This window comes from Narcine bancroftii, chromosome 4 (genome assembly GCF_036971445.1).
Source record: "Narcine bancroftii isolate sNarBan1 chromosome 4, sNarBan1.hap1, whole genome shotgun sequence".
Classification (NCBI taxonomy): Eukaryota; Metazoa; Chordata; class Chondrichthyes; order Torpediniformes; family Narcinidae; genus Narcine; species Narcine bancroftii.
The window spans coordinates 169917395-169939348 of record NC_091472.1 but is presented as its reverse complement, the minus strand read 5'-3'; the positions used below and the strand labels follow the sequence as shown (position 1 = coordinate 169939348).

The 21954-nt window shown below is 44.3% G+C and overlaps 2 protein-coding genes across 8 annotated transcripts in view; one reads left to right on the top strand and one right to left on the bottom strand.

The window, feature by feature from the left end:
* Positions 1 to 21954, bottom strand: part of c4h12orf43 (chromosome 4 C12orf43 homolog) — a 109157-nt gene that overhangs the window by 13165 nt on the left and 74038 nt on the right. The window contains exon 7 of one of the 3 annotated variants that reach the window (XM_069932950.1): positions 3378 to 3498. The exons of 1 other annotated variant lie outside the window; for it this stretch is intronic. The gene's annotated coding sequence lies outside the window, so the exon portion shown is untranslated. Of the gene's footprint in view, positions 1 to 3377; positions 3499 to 13713; positions 13989 to 21954 lie in introns of those variants that run through there. One more of the 3 variants, XM_069932952.1, reaches the window with a different exon arrangement.
* Positions 1 to 21954, top strand: part of hnf1a (HNF1 homeobox a) — a 379757-nt gene that overhangs the window by 346530 nt on the left and 11273 nt on the right. For all 5 annotated transcript variants that reach the window (XM_069932935.1, XM_069932934.1, XM_069932931.1 and 2 more), the window contains one exon: positions 9564 to 9696. In XM_069932935.1, coding sequence (XP_069789036.1) covers positions 9564 to 9696 — 133 coding nt within the window. The remainder of the gene's footprint in view (positions 1 to 9563; positions 9697 to 21954) is intronic.

Here is a 21954-nt window from a genome sequence, read left to right as displayed (position 1 = left end):
GGCTGCAAGCCATGACAATAATATGACATGTCCTGTAAGCTTAAACTACAATGTTTATCAGAATGTCAGCCGGCAACTCATTCCTTGACTATAAATAGGAAGGCGTCAATCAATGATTGACTCCAGAGTTTTAGTTACTCACTGTCCACACCGTCTAGCACTACATTGTGGTTTCACTACATGGAATAAACAAGACATGTTGCAACTAAATGAGGGTTGAAAGATGGCTTGTAGAAACATCCCCAAGACCACCTGCAAATTAGAGGGACAACACCTGATTTTCCATCTGGGCACCCTCCAGCCAGATGGCATTAACATAGGCTTTTCTGGTTTCTGCTAACCTGCTCTCCTCCCCACCCCCCTCCCCCTTCACCCTCCTGCCTTCCCTTCCCCCTCCCAGCTCTCTTCTTCTCTTCCCTCTCTATTCACCTAATCATCCTTCTTTCCCTTGCTTCCTGCTATCCCTCCCTCTTTCTTCATCTATTACGTCCAGCCTTTGGGACCACGTCTCCCCCTCTCCCCCCCCCCCCCACTTTTTTGTTTAGACGCCTGCTGACATTTTTCCATACCTTGATGAAGGGCTCAAGCCTGAAACATAAGTTATGTATTTTTACCTTTGGTATATAAAGGACACTATTTGATCTGCTGAGTTTCTCCAGCACTGTTTTTACTTCAACCACGGTGCATGTTTTACTTCTAACTCTAAAAAAATCTTGAGCTAATATGTTTCACTCAGTTATTGTTTAAAGATGGTATAAAATGGTCCAAGAATATTCATTAAAGATTTAAACAAGACCTAACTTTTGCCCATGTTAGGAATTAAAGTACCTTTAAAGAAATTGCTCGAGACAAAAATTGAGAACAAAGAACATTTATTACTACAACAATGCAAAGTTGGGTGCTTCCCCTTACCCTGGGAATACACACACATACTGGGGCTCACCCAACTTTTATACAGTCAATTTCAGTATCAGAATGCCCTCCCCCTTACATTCTTCTGCCCCCTGGATGGGTTTGGCATAGGTAATTCTTCCTGCCTACGTGCAGTTTCAGTACACTTGGAGGACCAGGGGGGGGGTATCCTGTCGGTGTCCCTTCATGTCATTGTCCTTATTCACACCTTCCTGATTCTCTGGGCTACAGTCTCTTGATATGCAGAGTTGACTCATTCTATCTAGGGTTGGCTAATTTCATATGTATAAATCTGTGTATGGTTAGCTAATTAGAAATGTATGACTTGGTACTTCTGTCCAGGGCTAGGAGACCCTTATCTGATCCAGACTACCTCAACTTCCTACATTCTATTGTACCTTACCATTCCTTATCTTAGTCCTATGGTCTTGTCACAAAGGATAGAAGCTTCTTATGTTAATCGTGCTGACTCTGCTTTCCTGCATCCTAAGCCCCAAACTTATCCTGTTTGAACTGGTTTCAGCCATTTTACTGATGAACTTTAGTTTCTTCCATGTTCATAATTTTAGGTCAATTTTCCCATCTCTCACAATCCTCACTTTTCTTTTAGATCAGTAATACTGATCTTTCACCATGATCAGTGTTACTGATCTTTGGTTACTAGTGTCAGTGTGACTGATCCCCCCCCCCCCCTTTTCCTCACTTTTCTTTTAGATCAGTAACACTGATCTTTCAAGTGTAAGGTGTAGTTTTACCCAGCTGGTCAATAACCGAATTGTAATGTCTGTGTAAAGTCTTTAGGTAGGGGAGCACCATGAAGGTCAGGGGAGTGAGTCCAGCTGCTTATTAGGGTTTGGAGTATCAGGCTCCAGTTCTCAGTAAAGAGTCTAGTCCATCCCATACGTTGAAATATGGAAGCAGTGTCTTTGAAGCACACGACCTTTGTAAGTGTTGTCCCGACGAAGTCTGTGAGAGGCGCTGCCTTCAGCAGCGAACGAGTCGCAGTCTATGAGAAGCGCTGCCTTCAGCAGCGAACGAGTCGCAGTCTATGAGAAGCGCTGCCTTCAGCAGCGAACGAGTAGCAGTAGTCAGGCGGTTCCGTTTGATTGTGGCTAGTATCTGATGTCCCCTTCAGCCCCGAACCCTAGGGCCACCGATCTCCGAAGGCTGTTTGGAGCCTGATATTAAAGTGTCAAGCAGCTCACGTTGTTGGAAACTGGTGCTCCCTTTCATGGGGTGATGAAAAGAGACCAAGCTGGGGGGGGGATTGTTTCTTGTGATTTAACTGTGTGTTGCAGCTTGTCTGCTAACATTCATTGAACTTGTGAGTTGCAGCCTGTCTGTGTACATTAGCATATGTGTCAACTCTCTCTCTCTCTGCTACATGTACAATCCAATGTCCTTTGTGAGGATTTTGACACCCTGCACTCTACTTCTCTCCTTTCCACGTTATATAAGCACCAGATGAGCAGCAGCTCCCTGAAAACAGGTGTTCCCCTTCAGGGATGATCAGAGAGAGAGAGCCAGGTGGGGGATTATGTGTCTCGTGGTTGTGTGAAGTGTCTTGTTTGTTTTGCGGTTAGCTTGTTAGTTTCCCCCTTTGTGTGAAATGTACATTGTTTGTTTTGCGGTTAGTCTGTGTACACAGGTGCCTCACTGTGTGACTGCCTATCCCCACTGTGTTTCCCTGATCCGTATTCTAAATACCTTGCCTCTATGCCCTCTCTAGCCTGTAAAACAGTACAATCTGTAACCTCTGCTACCCCTTCTCCAGAAGTACTTAAAACATCGAGAGTACTCCACTAAAGCTGTTTAATTCCCCTGGTCCGTATTGGGATCTCTTATATCCCATTATGACTATACATTAAATCTATGCCCTGTCTACATTCTAAAGGAGCTGAATTGTAACCTCTGCTGCCCCTATTCCAGGGGGGCTTAAAACATTAACGAACAATATTCCAAAGAAATTAGTAAACAACAATGAAGAATACATGTAAGCTCATTAAAATACAATAAGAACTTAATAAAACACAAAAATGTAAAGCTCATTGAAAACTGCAATAAAATGCAAGAACTGAATAAAACCACAATAAATGTAAAGCTCATTGAAAAGTGCAATAAAATGCAAGAAGAACTGAATAAAACCACAATAAATGTAAAGCTCATTGAAAACAGCAATAAAATGCAAGAAGAACTGAATAAAACCACAATAAATGTAAAGCTCATTGAAAACAGCAATAAAATGCACAAAAACTGAATAAACCACGATAAATGTAAAGCTCATTGAAAACAGCAATAAAATACACAAAACTGAATAAACCACGATAAATGTAAAGCTCATTGAAAACAGCAATAAAATACACAAAACTGAATAAACCACGATAAATGTAAAGCTCATTGAAAACAGCAATAAAATACACAAAACTGAATAAACCACGATAAATGTAAAGCTCATTGAAAACAGCAATAAAATACACAAAACTGAATAAACCATTAAAAAACGAATAAAATTGTAACATTATGGCACTTTGTCATTAATTCTTTGAATGTGGGTCCAGCCTTTCTCTCTTGTTCTTACTGCGGTGTCTGTAATTAAAAGTACACAGAAGGGACCATCCCAGGCAGGTTTTAGTTGATCCTCTTGCCATGCTTTTACATATAACCAATCACTAGATTTTAATAAAATGAATAACAATCTGACTTTCCTTTGTGTTAGTGTAAAAATTGTAAAATGAAACACAAACCATATTTGCATGGGTTTTGAATATGTTAGACCTTATTAAAATGCAGTTGGAGCTGCTTGTCTGTATGGGGCACAACCCTCCAATTTGTTAGAGTGAGTACATAACAGACATTGCAGCACAAGAGCCCCTGCAAGAGAACTTGAAACATATTCAACCTTTAGTTCTGCCTTAAGTAAAATGCCTTGTGCCACAGCTCACAGGAGCTGGCCTTATTTAAAACAGTCTGTAAAACAGGCACCAAAAAAAATTAAAGATGTTCTTATGAAGATTGCACACACAACAATTTAAGTACAGGCTAGTTTCTATTATATTCCACTTAAAAGTTCTGCTGCATGAATCCTGGAGCTTGTGGAGTCATTATTGAATCAAGAAATATTGGTACCATGCCAATCTCATTCTAACATGCCAATTTCTCCAGTCCTTAAGTCAAGATGTACTGAATAGCATCTGGTACAAGATCTGTGAGTTCTTAATGATATTATTATTCTTATGCACCCAATTGTTCTGAACAATGCCACCAATTTAAATCATATTCCACCTATTGCAGTACTCACACACCACCATAGACCAGTTCGCAGGTTTATTTCTCCATTAAGCTGAATCCAGTTGCGCAGGATTTACCTCCGTGATTATTTACAATGTAACTTCCGCACTACCGGATTTAAATATAAACCTGATGAATGGGGGAAAGTTATCATGAATTAAATAACAGCGGCAATACAGAGAAATTGTGCTGAGGCATTAATTTCACTCCAGAGGAAAATGCACCAGAGAAATGAATGATTAAACTTATAGGAATCCCCATAGGAATCCCCAGAGGTATCTTTATTCTCCAGAGGTGGGTGATCTTTAAACTCACGGACCTTGACTGCTGAATGTGTAGAAGAAATGTATTAAATGTGTTGATAGGGCTCCATACCTCTAACTGCAAGACAAGAGCCTGAAGCCTCAATTTCAAGTGCCACAGTGCACTTAAAGGGACATGCACACTCCCCCTTCAACTGGCTGATCCAGCCACTTTACACATCAGATCCTTTCTTTATCTCACATACACTTAAAGTTAAGATGTATAGAACTCACCCTATTTGCGCAAACATTTCTCCCTGCAAATGTTATAACATCACTCAACTCTCAGGTACTCCCTGTGCAAAATCACATTTAAATACAATTTATTTCATAAATTGGAATTAACTGGTAGTTAAATTCGCTAATTCTACAGTATTGAAAAATGATCCTTTATGACATTTAAATTTTAGCATGAATTTTAATCAATATTGGTCAGTGACTGAAGTGGGAAGTCGTGATTTATGAAATTATCTCTGGTCTCTACTCTCCCACTCCCTGCACTTCTCCCAACATTCAGGAGCTGGCACACAGTCCCTGCCTTTTTTTTTTCATGTTACTCATCTACTATTCCTTTAACTGCTTGCATCAAAATGTTAGCCTTTGCTTTCTGCTTATCCTCAGATGTCTGGACAAATGCTTTTTGTGTGATCTGTAGAAGCTGGGTTATTCCCTGCTCATGCCAATTTTCTGTCTTTTGTAATTTTCTCTTAATGTCTGGGGCTGAGTTGGTAACAAAACTTGTTAGTACCAATTGTTCCCCTGCTGGGGATTCTATGTCGAGACCCCCATATTGTATATATATTTGGTCCCAAAAATTGGTCTAACTGTTCGGCACATCCCTGGGGATCTTCTATCAGGGAGGTCAGTTCTTTCTTAAAGTTACACACTTCAGTACTGGTCAGGGGCACATTTACGAAACCGAGACCCTCTCTCATGGGAACTTCCCGCAGTGGTCTCATCCAATTGGTTTCTGGCTTATTAGGTCTGGGTTCCTGCTCCCTGGGAAATGAATCAAAGGGTTCTGCCCTTTCTTCCTGAAGAGTCTCACGCTGTTCTGAATTAAAGTTACCTCTCTCTCCTGCCAACAGAGGTGGTAATCGAGTGCTTTGTGAGCAAGTTATCATACCACTCCTGCTCTCTTCTCTCTTCTCTAGTGGTGGGGGAGGTGGGGAAGGTGCAGAAGGGTAGGTCATAGGAGGGGAAGGAAAGATAGGAGCTGGCATAGGAGGAACATAGGGTGGAGGGAGGGAATGTAACACATCCCAACCCTGTGATTCAGGGACAAGAGGTTCCTCCTCTCTCTTATCCCTAGATTATTTCTCATTCAAAACCAGCTGTTCAATGGATCCCTTGAGCCAGCAGGCTGCATATTCCCTGCTCTCAACATTGTCTGGCTGGTTTTGATAGAGCCATAAGTTCAAACTTCACACATCCATTCATCCTCGGATCCGAATTTTGGCCAGTACACGGAGCTCCCTTTAACCGGGTATCCCACCCATTCATTACAACAATACCTGACCGTCGTCAGTTTGTCTTTACCGCGGGTCTTTCCTGTGCCCCACTCAGATAACATCATCCCAAGCGGGCTGTACGTAGCTATCTGGTGGTCACGTCCTGTGTCAGGACTCTCATCTCTACTGCCCGCTAGTCTGTCTTTACCGCGGGTCTTTCCTGTGCCCCACTCAGATAACATCATCCCAAGCGGGCTGTACGTAGCTATCTGGTGGTCACGTCCTGTGTCAGGACTCTCATCTCTACTGCCCGCTATTCCCATACTTAGGAACAAGTAAAATACTCTTACCGAGTTCTGGCAGTACTGCTCTAGCGCGCGTCCTTCCGCCGTTTGTTCTCAATGCCTCTTCTCGGATATCACTCGCTTCTTCCACTGACCAGCCACCCGTCGCCCGTGAGTCCAGCTGAATCAGCCGGGGTGCACCTACTCTCGTCGTCGGGGTACTCTGTCAGTGGAGGGAGTGTGATCCCGGACGAGCCCCCATTTGTTAGGAATTAAAGTACCTTTAAAGAAATTGCTCGAGACAAAAATTGAGAACAAAGAACATTTATTACTACAACAATGCAAAGTTGGGTGCTTCCCCTTACCCTGGGAATACACACACATACTGGGGCTCACCCAACTTTTATACAGTCAATTTCAGTATCAGAATGCCCTCCCCCTTACATTCTTCTGCCCCCTGGATGGGTTTGGCATAGGTAATTCTTCCTGCCTACGTGCAGTTTCAGTACACTTGGAGGACCAGGGGGGGGGTATCCTGTCGGTGTCCCTTCATGTCATTGTCCTTATTCACACCTTCCTGATTCTCTGGGCTACAGTCTCTTGATATGCAGAGTTGACTCATTCTATCTAGGGTTGGCTAATTTCATATGTATAAATCTGTGTATGGTTAGCTAATTAGAAATGTATGACTTGGTACTTCTGTCCAGGGCTAGGAGACCCTTATCTGATCCAGACTACCTCAACTTCCTACATTCTATTGTACCTTACCATTCCTTATCTTAGTCCTATGGTCTTGTCACAAAGGATAGAAGCTTCTTATGTTAATCGTGCTGACTCTGCTTTCCTGCATCCTAAGCCCCAAACTTATCCTGTTTGAACTGGTTTCAGCCATTTTACTGATGAACTTTAGTTTCTTCCATGTTCATAATTTTAGGTCAATTTTCCCATCTCTCACACCCATGCTATAAATAAATATTGGAGACAGACTTATTTAAATACAATATGTCTGTGTATTCAGTTGCTTGACTTCAGTTTAAAAGATAAGTTTCTTTATCAAAATCAGGAGTCCATTGTCCTTGTGAGATCTCTATGGTCAAAGAAGTCTCTTACTTCCTCTTCACTGATGTTGCCAACTAAGATCTATTTATCTACAGAAAAGATCATTTTAAAAAAAGCTTGAAAGCTGATAAGTAAGATAGCTCGATCTTAAAGCTAGGGACCAGTGGAATTCTTCAGACTGTGAATGTCCATTTCCAGGATACAGTCGAAGGGCCCTAATGTGTTTGTCTCCTTCAGTGACATGGAGGTGACACCAGTTGCATAATGGTTAATTCTGGGATTGCACAGCACAGAAAGGGACTGTGTAGTTCCTTAAGCGTGTACTGACTCACTGAATACACTGTATTATTTCTAAATACCCCCTTTTGGAATACATCTTTTTAAAATTGCACTCATCTTATAAAGTCATCCAGCACAGAAAAGGTTCTTTACTCCACAAAGTTCACGCTGAACATCGAGCACCCATTTATCCTCATCTCATTTTCTTCTCCCCACATTCCCATTAACTCCCTCCAGATTCCTCCCCTCATATAGTCAACAGAAACAACTCACAGTGGCCAGTTGATCTTTCAACCTGCATTCCTTTGGGGTGTGAGAGGAAACCAGAGCAATTGGATTGTGACAGGGAGAATGTGTGAGTACCACCCAGCACCAGAGGTCAGGATCAAACTTGGGTTGCTGCAGCTTTGAGACAACAGTATGACTAGCTGTGCCACTGTGCCACCATCTCCACTGTCAATCTTTTGGCAATGATCTTAAACATGGCTATTGACTTCCCTCTGGGAGATTACCATTCTACTGGGATCAGATCTCTTGCAGCTATGAATGTTAATTATCAGTACAGGAGCTTCCTGACATATGGAAAAATGAGTTCATGCAAATTCTCTAAAACAGTTTAAAACCATTTTTAAGATGGTAACATAATAAAATGTTACATGGCTACATACAGTATAAATTCCATTCGTTTAATTATTGGTTATTTTCTGGTGATTATTCAATAAAATGAAAGAATTCTAGCAAATGTGTGTAGAATGGTGCAGTGGGAGTCACTGTAGAAAATGACCATTTCTGATTTATGGAGAAATTAGCTCACGGATCATTCTCGGGAATGTAACCCAAGGACTGCCTGTACTTGCCTTTGGCCAGCTTGTTGAAACTCAGTGGGATTGCCCTTCCAACTAGTTACTAATGGAATCCCTCAAGGATTCCACGGGGTGTGTGACTTCCCAGTCTGTATCCTGGCAGCAAGCCCCCTTTCTAGCCACCCAGGTTCTGCTGAATTCTTAAAGCCCCAAGAGCCCTGATTTTCAAATTTCAGATTTATTGTCAGAATACATACATAACATCACATACAACTCTAAGATTCTTTTTCATGGGGAAGAGGCAGATGGATAGCAGCCATTCCTGAACCTGGAGGTGTGAATCTTGTGGCACCTATACCTCTTTCCTGATGGTAGCAGTGAGAACAGAAAGCTTGCTGGGTGAATCCTTGATGATTGCTGCTGCTCTTTAATGGCAGCGTTCCCTGTAGATGTTCTCAATGGTGGGGAGGGTTTTGCCTGTTATGTCCTGGACTGCATTCATTATCTTTTACAGGGCTTCATGCTCGGGAGAATTGGTGTCCCTGTACCAGACCATGATGCAGCCAGTCAGCACCACACATCCATAGAAAATTGCCAGGGTTTTCAATGTCATACTGAGACCCTGGAACAGAAATGCATTCCATTGGTTGGGGGCTGATTTTGGTGAGAGAAGGTGTTGGTTATGAGGGATTGTTAGGGAAGGAATTCGCTGCTGAGGTTTGGTGTTGGGGGAAGTGGTATTTTGATTCATTTTTAAAAAGGGCGCAAACTTATTTTTAGTTCTTTAAATATAATCCTTCCTTCAAGATGATGGACATGGAGACTTTGGTGATGCTTCCGATCCATCCTCTTACTTGGGTTGGGGATGGGCCTGAGACCCTCCCTCTGCCAAAACTACAAAGTGTCCCTTAGGATTCCCCTGTCAATCATAGGAGGACACCATCAGTGCGTACAAAGGTTACACGTGGTCACTCCCCATAGCTCAATAATCTGCTCACCGAGGTCTGTTGGCAAGCCTTCTGAGAATTGGAGCCCTAATTCATGGACAAGTATCTCAAGGATCGATTCGGACTATCAACTCTTCCATTTAGCCCGTTCCTTTCTAAAGAGGATAATATAATCCCAGTCAATGATGGTGAAAAATCCTGTGGTGGATGTTAACACTTGCGTTTTATTCCAATTCAGGTCTTGACGTTTAATTCAGAAACCCAGCCAGAAAACCAGCTACACACGTCTGTGCAGCAAGTGCCACTGCAGAGCCTGGATGGCTCCATTCAACATATCCATCGAGTTTCCTCAAGCCCTACGATAACCACAGGTAGAACCTAATTTTTATGTCAAATCATGCTCCAAAGATTTAGGTCATCCTATCATTCAGGACTGGGCAGTTAAGATTACATAGACTCTGAAGTCTACACGGGCATTTTGAGAGCCCAGGTGCTCTTTCTGCAATGGCAACCTTGAACTTCCAGTTTGCATGCCATTTTATCTCTCCGCCCCACTCCCATATTGACCCATCTGTCCTCGCCATTCTTCACTGCAATGGAGAGCCAAATGTGAACTGAAAGAACAGCATCTTGGGAAGCTTCCAACCCCAATGGTACAAATATTGAATGTTCCCATTTCAGGTGACCCACACCCCACTTTTCTACATCCACACACACTCACCTGTCTGCCTCGGCTTATTCTTTGTGTTCACATTTCCCTCCCTCACCCTGTTCTACCTGCCCAACATTCTCCTCCCTCATCAGGTTTCACCTATTGCAGGTTTCCCTGGTACTGTTATATACTGGCTGTCTTCCTTCTCCCATATCAGTCCTTATGCTGGTTCTAGTCCTGGAACATCAGCCTACATCTTTTGCCTCCACCAATCCTACCTGACACACAGAATGATGGATGAACTCTATTTTTACAGAGGAATTAAAGGGCCTTTATCTGAATGGCATGTAGATCCTTATGGGGTAAAACAGAGCTGGGACCCTGGCGATTCACAATGTGCATTAATGTTTTGGATGAGAGTTGAAAGCAACATCTCCAAGCTTGCCAGTGGGTAGCAGGGTGAACCTTGAGAGAAGCTTCATGTTGATTTGGACAGGCTGAGTGAGTGGATAGGTACATGGCAGATGCAGTGTAATGTGAATAAGTATTGGGTTATCCAACAACAGGAAGACATTATTGACTGAAGGGTGATAGATGGGAGAATGAAAGAGGTCTGGGTGTCCTTGTGCACCAGTTGCTGAAATAATCATGTAGGTGCAGCATTCGATTCATAAAGGCAAATACTGTTCTGATGTTGTATGGATTGGGGAAACGGGATACAGACTGGGAGATGCCTTTGTTGAGGACCTTCACTCTGTCTGCTCCAAAGTGCAAACCACTTCAATTCCATGCCCCATTGCCACACTGACATATTTGTCCATGGCCTCATTCACTGCCAAATTGAGGCTGCCCGCAAATTGGAGGAACAATATTTTATATTCCATCTCGGCAGTCACCAACCAGACGGCATCAATATCTCCAGTTTCTGTTAACCCCCCCCCCCTCCCCTGTTCTCTCTCTTTTTCCCTCATCCCTTTTTCTCCCTTATTCTCCTTTCAGAGAGTAACCTTTCTTCGCCCTCTGCCCTATCATATCTCAGCTTCTTTTCCTTCTACCTCTCATCTGTATCTGCCTATTACCTCTTACCTGTTAACCTGTGTTCCTCCTCCCCTTGTCCTTCCCCCAACCATCCACCACCCCCCTTCCCATCTTTGGATTCGGACATTGCCTGATTTTTGGCACTCCTGAAGAGTGGTTCAGGCCTGAAGTGTTGGAAACCCATTACTTCCAATGGATGTAGTGTGACCTGCTGAGTTTCTCCAGCACTTTTGAGTACCAAAAAGGCAAACAGTCTACTGACCTTCATTGTGATAGGATTCAAATTAAGACACCTTGAGTAAATGTGTGCGGTTTTGGGCTCCTTCTTTGAAGAAGAATGTTCTTTCTTGGGATGAAGTTCAGTGAAGGTTCATAAGACTGATTCTCAGAGTGGCAGAACTGACATTAGGTGACTGGGTCAGTTAGGCTTAAGCTTACTAGAGTTTAGAAGAATCTCATAGCATTTCATGTGCAACATTCCAACAGGAAAGAGTAGCTGTAGGAAGGATGTTTCCGATAGTGAGGAGTCCATTGGTTGGGGGACACAAAGGGATAAGGCATTTATGACCCAAGGTTAGGAGAAATATCTTTGCCTAGAGAGTGGAGAACTTGTGAAATTCTCTACCACAGAAAGCAATTGAATGCAAATCAATATATTAGGGTGTAGAGATAAAGCGACATTGGAAGAAGGCTGAATTTGTGGTTCCAGCAGTTCCTGGCCCACCCATCTCCCATACATCTATTCACTTCTCGAACCCCCCCCCCTCCCCACCCCCCCCCCCACCCCCCAGCCCTGATGCAGGGTCTCAACTTGCAACATCGACACACCGCTTTTGGTGGTGGAGATGCTGGTTGACCTGCTGAGTTCTTCCAGCAGTTTATTATTTGCTCATTGAATTCGGATGTTCAGCCATGATGGTAAAGAATGGCGCAACAGGCTGAATGGTCTAATCCTGCTCCTATTTCTGTTTCCGTTTCTAAATTTGGGGATTGATGGGGTTGCCCCAAGAACCAGGATAGTTTTGATGGGCTAAAGGCTCTTCTTCTATGTCATAAAAAATATACAATATAACATGAGGATCTATCTCACTGGTTCACAATCATATCACAAAACAGCCTAAACTCTACTCAGTGATTTTAATAACATCTATGTCTATCGGACACAAGAAACATTAAACAGAATTCATCTTATGTATAGGAAAATAAGGGAGGCAAATATTTGGCCAGGAAGTTTATCTTTTCATGAATGGATTAAATGTTGAGAAGTGTAACTCAAATCCTGTCGAGTTGGTTTAAGTCACACATAATCATTGAATGAAAAGAAAGAAAACTTGCTCTCCACATAACTCATAAAATTTGGAGTCCCAGCTCATTGTTCTTCTGAGCCATTTAGTTTTGTGTAATGGACATCACAGAGTAATGTAAAATTTAAATCTTTTCTTTTTTAATTGTTTTTTATAAGAAATATATTGCAATGAAGAAAAGGGAACCATATAACCATATAACCATTTACGGAGCGGACGAGACTGAAAATACAGTATCACATACGTATAAAACTTCAAACAGCATAAATTCATCCCCCCTCCACTTTGTGAAAAAAACACATCAAAAGTATTCTATTTTTTTAAAACTCCATCTAATCTACTCTAATAATTTTTTTTTAAACTAACAAAAAACAGCTGAGCATCTTATCCTGAGGATTACATATAGTTTGGTGAAATTTAAATCAATGTTCTCATTAACGTGCACGTTGTATGGACTTTTGAATGCGCAACTGCAGAGGCTGGGCTTTTCAAACTTTCACGTCTGGCAAATTCAAACAAAATAAAGCTGTGCGTGAAACAGCACCTTGGATGCTTGCCCAGGATGCTCAGGGCCAATCTCGACAGCTCTTTACTATATACAGCTCTGACCCTGAGTGCATCTCTGATTTCCTTCATCCAACACTGACACGCAGGCTTTAGGTAAACTGGCCCATTGCACTGAAATTTTCTCTCCAAACCTTGTTGTTTTTCTCTCCTCTTTTAAAACATTCCTTAAAGCCTGGCTGTTTGACAAAAATGTAGTATGTTCACAGATCTGGCAAGCGTTTCAGCATTTTCCTATCTAATGACCAGTAATATTTTTCACACTGTCCTAAATTAACCTTGCATGGTTCAGTGGTAATTTCTGTCCAATTAAGCTGTGAAGCACTTTAGAAATAATGTAAGGTTGGGATGTTTAATTGGTCCAGATGTTTTTGATGACTATTTTATGAGACGAACAAGATTTTCTTTGCAAGGGTCCTCTTTTTAAATTTAGAGTGATCTGCAGTCAAGGTCTTATACCTTCATATTTCAGTGCAGCAATTATCTCACATCTGAGAGAAATGGCAACCAATAAGGGGACAATTGCAGGGCCATTGCTAATTCTTCAAGAGCTGTCAGGAATTGCCATTTTGTTCAGTCAAAAATGGAGGACTCAGTATTTTTAATTCCTGACATAAGGAAGCATTTTGATGGACTAATAGAATATTAGAACAAATAGTGATATGATAAGCCATATCTCTTTATATCTGAGTTTCTCCAGCACTTTTGTGTACTGCTCTAGACCCCAGGATATGTAGATTTTCTTACCATCTCTTTGTGTGTTTAGAATGTTTTCCCTCCTTGCACAAGACAATTACAGCCAAAGAGATAGTTCAAGTCAAGTTTATTGTTATCTGATTGTACAAGTGCAATCTGACAAAACAACGTTCTCCAGTCCACAGTGCAAAAACAGGTAGACACACAAACAAACACAACACTCATATAGACAAACAATACATATGCAGGAGAAATATTATATCTATAAAAATAAATATTGTTTTGTAAAAATGAGAGTCTCGGATGGTTAGTGTGAGCAGTTCCTTTGGTTGTTCAGCCTTCTCACTGAAGAAGCTGTTCCTCAGCCTGGTGGTGCTGGCTCCGATACTCTTGTAGATGCTGAAAGATGCTGTGTGCAGGGTGGAAGGGGTCCACAATGATTTTTTTTCTCACCTTCTGTGGTGAACTACTGTATACTCATTAATATACTCATTAATCTGGCTCTGCCCCATCCTGTGACTCTACCCCTGGCTCCTACCTCTTGACCCTGTATAAAGGCTCCCACCCATAACCCCTCCGCAGAAAGCTTGGGTCACAGCACAGGATGACCTTCGTTTATTGTGAATAAAAGCCTATTGTTCCATAATTCTCATCTTTCAAGTTATTGACAGCGCATCACCCTCCAGATGCGAACAAGATTTTCTTTGCAAGGGTCCTCTTTTTAACAAACCCAGTATTCTTGTCAATTCAGGAAATTCACCCCTTAAAGTTTTTAACAATTTAAAAATCGGATATTTTTTTTTAAAAAGGCATCTTAATTGCCAATCTATCACTCTCTCCTTTCATCTCTACCATGTCTATGGGGTTTGTTAAAATAGCATTGGTATATTTCTTCTTTCTCTTTGGCTTGGCTTCGTGGACGAAGATTTATGGAGGGGTAATGTCCACGTCAGCTGCAGGCTCGTTTGTGGCTGACAAGTCCGATGCGGGACAGGCAGACACGGTTGCAGCGGTTGCAAGGGAAAATTGGTTGGTTGGGGTTGGGTGTTGGGTTTTTCCTCCTTTGTCTTTTGTCAGTGAGGTGGGCTCTGCGGTCTTCTTCAAAGGAGGTTGCTGCCCGCCGAACTGTGAGGCGCCAAGATGCACGGTTTGAGGCGATATCAGCCGACTGGCGGCGGTCAATGTGGCAGGCACCAAGAGCTTTCTTTAGGCAGTCCTTGTACCTCTTCTTTGGTGCACCTCTGTCTCGGTGGCCAGTGGAGATCTCGCCATATAACACGATCTTGGGAAGGCGATGGTCCTCCATTCTGGAGACGTGACCTACCCAGCGCAGTTGGATCTTCAGCAGTGTGGATTCGATGCTGTCGGCCTCTGCCATCTCGAATATTTCGATGTTGGAGATGAAGTCGCTCCAATGAATGTTGAGGATGGAGCGGAGACAACGCTGGTGGATACGTTCTAGGAGCCGTAGGTGATGCCGGTAGAGGACCCATGATTCGGAGCCGAACAGGAGTGTGGGTATGACAACGGCTCTGTATACGCTAATCTTTGTGAGATTTTTCAGTTGGTTGTGTTTCCAGACTCTTTTGTGTATATTGCCCAATAATAGGCCCACCCAGTCAGTCCCCTGTTAGTGTTGGAGAGATGGCATGTTTTACCAAATAGCTTGAGAGAGACAATGAGAATGAACCCATTCCTGGACCTTGCCCACTGCCCAGCTGAAGTGCAATAGCCACTTAAGGGACTTGCCAAGTTTGCTCAGAGTGCTTCCTGTAATATCTCAGCAATATTTGAGACATGCCAGCACCATGGTGCAGCGTTTGGGTGAAAAAAGACACAACTTATTTTAACCCACAAAGACCTGTCATATCCAAATCCTGTTGATGATATGAATCAGCCATTAGCTATATATTTTCCTTCACTTCAAAGAATCTATAACAATAGTTTTGCTTTGCTAGTTTTTCTTTTCACATGTCACTCAGTCTCAGAATCCTATAGAATTCCCATGAACTCATAAGGCACAACGGCAGGCCAATGAAATGGCATTCACAGCTATTGGTCACTGCTTTATGTTTTTGACAGCAAGTTACTGTTTGCAATATACAAAGCCTAAGCACCTTATCACAGAAGGATTCATGCTAATTATTCTAGTAAAACATTTGTACAGTCAGTTCTGTGATGTTGGGTCAATGTGGAAAAAGTGTCACCTTTCTTAAGTTTGCAGTTGGTATTCTGTCCAGGTGGAACAGGCATGTTGTGGCATAATCTGTCACCTTTTCATAAATTCAAGGGTGATCTGCTTTAGGAACTGTTCCATGACTTGCTTATCTTTTGATTCCTTTCCTGCCCTCTGTCATTTTGCCTGATTTAAAAGCTCAAACATTGCTTACATGTATCTCTGTGAGTTGCATTAAGATTACAGACACTATGTCTATCTCGCCAAGGCAAATAGCGCCTTTGGAAGACTACACAAAAGAGTCTGGAAAAACAACCAACTGAAAAACCTCACAAAGATAAGCGTATACAGAGCCGTTGTCATACCCACACTCCTGTTCGGCTCCGAATCATGGGTCCTCTACCGGCACCACCTACGGCTCCTAGAACGCTTCCACCAGCGTTGTCTCCGCTCCATCCTCAACATACATTGGAGCGCTTTCATCCCTAACGTCGAAGTACTCGAGATGGCAGAGGTCGACAGCATCGAGTCCACGCTGCTGAAGATCCAGCTGCGCTGGATGGGTCACGTCTCCAGAATGGAGGACCATCGCCTTCCCAAGATCGTGTTATATGGCGAGCTCTCCACTGGCCACCGTGACAGAGGTGCACCAAAGAAAAGGTACAAGGACTGCCTAAAGAAATCTCTTGGTGCCTGCCACATTGAGTACCGCCAGTGGGCTGATAACGCCTCAAACCGTGCATCTTGGCGCCTCACAGTTTGGCGGGCAGCAACCTCCTTTGAAGAAGACTGCAGAGCCCACCTCACTGACAAAAGGCAAAGGAGGAAAAACCCAACACCCAACCCCAACCAACCAATTTTCCCCTGCAACCGCTGCAACCGTGTCTGCCTGTCCCGCATCGGACTTGCCAGCCACAAACGAGCCTGCAGCTGACGTGGACTTTTTACCCCCTCCATAAATCTTCGTCCGCGAAGCCAAGCCAAAGAAACAGACACTATTCCATACTGCCCGGACCAGGGCCGAGGCCGCCGCAGCTCTCCCTGTGCCCGGACTGGGGCCGCCGCCTCCCACTCTCTGCCCGTATCTGGTCCTCTGCCTGCCTCACTCGACCGAGGCCGGGGCCGCCGTCTCCCCCTTGCTCCTGCCCGTATCGGGGCCGCCGCCGTCTACCCTTCGCCCGGACCGGGGCCGGGGCCGCTGCTGCTCTCCCTGTGCCCAGACTGGGGCCGCCGCCTCCCACTCTCTGCCCGGATCGGGGCCTCCACCTGCCTCACTCGACCGAGGCCGGGGCCGCCGTCTCCCCCTTGCTCCTGCCCGTATCGGGGCCGCCACTGCCTACCCTCCGCCGGGGCCGGGGCCGGGGCCGCTGCTGCTCTCCCTGTGCCCGGACTGGGGCCGCCGCCTCCCACTCTCTGCCCGGATCGGGCTCTTCAGCGCTTGACGTCCTGCTTTGCGGAAACCGCCAAAGTGTTTGGCCTGGAAGTCACCCTGAAGAAAACTGAGGTCCTCCATCAGCCAGCTCCCCACCATGACTACCAGCCCCCCCACATCTCCATCGGGCACACAAAACTCAAAACGGTCAACCAGTTTACCTATCTCGGCAGCACCATATCATCAGATGCAAGGATCGACAATGAGATAGACAACAGACTCGCCAAGCAAATAGCGCCTTTGGAAGACTACACAAAAAAGTCTGGAAAAACAACCAACTGAAAAACCTCACAAAGATAAGCGTATACAGAGCCGTTGTCATACCCACACTCCTGTTCGGCTCCGAATCATGGGTCCTCTACCGGCATCACCTACGGCTCCTAGAACGCTTCTACCAGCGTTGTCTCCGCTCCCTCCTCAACATCCATTGGAGCGCTTTCATCCCTAACGTCGAAGTACTCGAGATGGCAGAGGTCGACAGCATCGAGTCCACGCTGCTGAAGATCCAGCTGCGCTGGGTAGGTCACGTCTCCAGAATGGAGGACCATCGCCTTCCCAAGATCGTGTTATATGGTGAGCTCTCCACTGGCCACCGTGACAGAGGTGCACCAAAGAAAAGGTACAAGGACTGCCTAAAGAAATCTCTTGGTGCCTGCCACATTGACCACCGCCAGTGGGCTGATATCGCCTCAAACCGTGCATCTTGGCGCCTCACAGTTTGGCGGGCAGCAACCTCCTTTGAAGAAGACCGCAGAGCCCACCTCACTGACAAAAGGCAAAGGAGGAAAAACTCAACACCCAACCCCAACCAACCATTTTTCCACTGCAGCCGCTGCAACCGTGTCTGCCTGTCCCGCATCGGACTTGTCAGCCACAAACGAGCCTGCAGCTGACGTGGACTTTTACCCCCTCCATAAATCTTCGTCCGCGAAGCCAAGCCAAAGAAACAGACACTATTGTCTGAGTGAAAAATGAGCCACTTCACTGGAATTTCTGAAGATAAATCTGATTCTTACTTTGTGATGGAGGTGGAAGTAAGGGTTGGGTATGTGAATATCTATTAACTCCAGTACCTCTGAGGAAAAGTGGTACAGATGTGCTTCCTGCAACAACATCCACTTGTATTTTTCTTGCCCCCTAAACATTGGTGTGCAACATAGGGCCCATTGGGTGAAACACAAAAGTCTGCAGACGCTGTGATTGTAGTAAAAACACAAAAATGCTGGAGGAACTCAGCCATCAGTAGAGACCAATGGACAAAAGTATTATTTATGAGGAGTTTTGGGCTCCTCATTTAAGTCATTGCTGACTTTGAAGAGGGTTCAGAGAGGTTCACAAGGCTGATCCCCGGAATGAAAAGGTTATCAAATTAGGAGAATTTGACAGCCCTTGGCGCTATATTTGTTGGAATTTAGGAAAATGAGGGGGACCTCACTGAAATATTTCAAATGTTGAAAGGCATGGACAGAGTAGATGTAGAAAGGTTGTTTCCCATGGTGGGAGAGCCCAGACAAGAAGGCACAACTTTAGGATTGAAGGGGGCTTCCTTAGAATAGAGAAGTGGAGGGATTTCTTCAGAGGATGGAAAATTTGTGGATTTTGTTGCCACAGATGGGTTGTGGAGACCAGGCCATTAGGTGTATTTAAGGCATAGATTAATAAATTTTGGATTAGCCGGGCATCAAATGTTATGGGGAGAAGGCCACAGACAGTGGGGGTTGAGTAGGAGAATGGCAGGGCAGACCCGATGGGCTCAATAGCTCTATCTCATATGGTCTTATTATTAAATAAAATCCAACCAAGTATTAGGATAGATGATTAAAATCTTAGTCAAAAGTTAAATACAGGTAGGTTAGGTTTCAGAAAAGTTTTAAAGGAAGAGCAAAGTCTTTGGAGTGGGTTCAGATGAGAATTCCAAAGCTCAGTGCAGAGAGAGCCAATAGCAAGTGGGAAAATAGGAATGCACAATTGCCTTGAGGCATAATCTTTTGATAACTAAAACTAAACTGTTGGAATGAATGACCCAGGTCAGCTCTGTGAGCTCTCCATAGTAAATTGGAGATTAGATTGTTTTACTGGAATGTGGCTGTGAGTTTTATAAATGCCGTTGCATATTTCCTCACTACTAACTCAATTAGTTCTATCACATCACAAAGGACGAAGGCTCAAACAATTCCATATACTTTAAGTTGATTAACATAAATAACTCCATCCATGTACCTGACTAATAAGTCTCTTAAATGCCCCTAATGTTTCAACGCTTAGCGGCTCTTGGACTCTATTCATGAGAATATAGGAGAATGAGAGGGGATCTCATAGAAACATTTCGAATAATGAATGGCTTGACAGAGTGGATGTAAATAAGAAGTTTCCCATGTTGGGGAATTCCAGGACAAGAGGACACAGTCTTAGAATGAAAAAGTACCAATTTACAACAGGGATGGGAAGAAATTCCTTTAGCCAGAGGATAGTGGATTTGTGGAATTTGTTGCCACATGCAGCTGTGGAGGCAGGATCATTGGGGGATTATAAAGGGGAAATTGATAAGTATCTAATTAGTTAGGGTATCATGGGTTATGGGGACAAGGAACTAGATGCGAGAACAATTTAGCTCAGGGAGGCTTCATGGAGTAGACTCGACGGGCCAAATGGCCTGCTTCTGTTCCTTTTTCTTGTGATCCTGTGAACCTCCACCAACATCCCTGCCAAGGCATTCCAGGCACCCACAATGTTCTGTGTGAAAGATGTTGCCCCTAAATTTTCCTCCCTTCACTCTCCTTCTGATCTTCACATACACATGAGGTTCTCCTTAATCCTACTTGCCAACACCTTCTCATGCACCCTTTGAGCTCTTAAGTCCCTTCCTGGCTACCATATTATTCTCATGAGCCCTTCCTGTTTCCTGCTTCCTAAATCTGATGTATGCTTGTTTCTTCTTAACTGGCTGCTTCACCTGTTTTGTCAACCATGGTTCCCTTTTCCTATTATCTTTTTCCTGTTTAAATGGGACCAACCTACCATACATACTCATGTAATAGTCAATCTCATGGTAAAGTCGACCGCTCTGTTTTTGGCCCCGACCACCTGCCTATCCGATCTCTCCACACCCCGACCACGGATCCTCACCCCGGCCATCCGCCAATCTGAGCTCCTGATGCCCTGATCGCAGATCCTCACCCCAGTCGTCCGCCAATCTGAGCTCCTGATGCCTCGATTGCAAATCCTCACCCCGGCTGAGTTCCCAACCACCCCCCCCCCCACAATGGCTGCATGCCCATCTAAGCTCCCGATGCCCCGATTGCAAACTCTCGCCTCAGCTGCCCACCCATCTGAGCTCCTGACACTCCAACCACTCACCCATCTGAGCTCCCACCGCCCGACTATGAACCCTTGCCTGCGCTGCTCGCCCACCATATCTCCTGACACCCTAACTGCAGATCCTCACCCTGACATGTCTGTCCGAGCTCCCAATACCCTGACCGTGAACCCAGCCCTGACTCCCCAGCCATGAACTTTCATCTCGGTCATCCAACTATCCGAGTTCCTGAAGCCTGACCACAGATCCTCTCTCCAGCTACACACCCACTGGAGCTCCCGCCACCCCAACTGCAGATCCTTGCCTTGGCCACCCACCCACTGGAGCTCCCAGTGCCCTGACCACGAACCTTCACCTCGGCCATCCACTCATCCAAGTTCCTGATACCCTGAATGTGGACCCAGTCCCAGCTATCTGAGCTCTAAACGCCTTAAACTACACAGGTATTTAACCGCGGTCAAAAATAGAATTCGTATAAAAGTTGACCCCCCTCAAATTTGACCCAAAAAATTTGTCCCCAAAACTCAACTATTACATGATTATATATGGTATCTTGAACCCTCCACAAGTGGTCCCTAAATATCCTCTACATTACTTAAGTGCTGTCTCCCGTGAACATTTATTCCCAATTTACTCTTGCTCGTTTCTGCCTTATCCCATTGTAATTACTCCTTCCTCAATTAAACACTTACCCATTTTGCCTTCTTTTATCCTTAACCACAGCTATGCTAAAGCTCAGGGAGTTGTGGTCACTCTCACCGAAATGCTCCTCCACCAATAGGTCTGCCACCCGACCAGGTTCATTACCTAGTATTAGATTCAGGACGGCCCCTCCTCTCATCAGCTCTTTCACATACTATGTCAGAAATCCTTCTTGGATTCACCTGACAAATTCTGCCCCCTCTATCCCTCTTGCAATCAGAAGGGGCAGCCAACATTTGGGAAGTTGAAGTCTCCTAATGACAAAGACCATGTATCAAAATCTGCCTACTCATTTGTTGCTCGGTGTCCCAGGGCTATTTGGGAGCCTATAGACTACTCCCAGTTTAGTGATTGCTCCCTTCCTATTTCTGACTTCCTCCCACACCGACTCAGTAGACATCTATAGCATCCTCCCTTACTACAGCTGTGATACTATCCCTGACCAGTAACGCTGCTCGTACTCCCCTCTCTTACCTCCCATCCTATTCCTTTTAAAACATCTAAACCCCACTTCCTTCATTAGCCAATCCTGTCCTTCTGCCAGCTAAGTCTCTGTAATGGCCACAACATGGTAATTCTATGTACTGATCATTGCTCTAAGCTCATCTCCTTTATTCCGAATACTCCCTTGCAGTGAAATAGACTATCTAACTACATTTATGCTTCCTCCCTTGTCTGTCCTTCCTCACAAACTTGCAACATATTGCATCATGCTTTTCACCTTCTACCCTGTTCTTTGCACTCACATT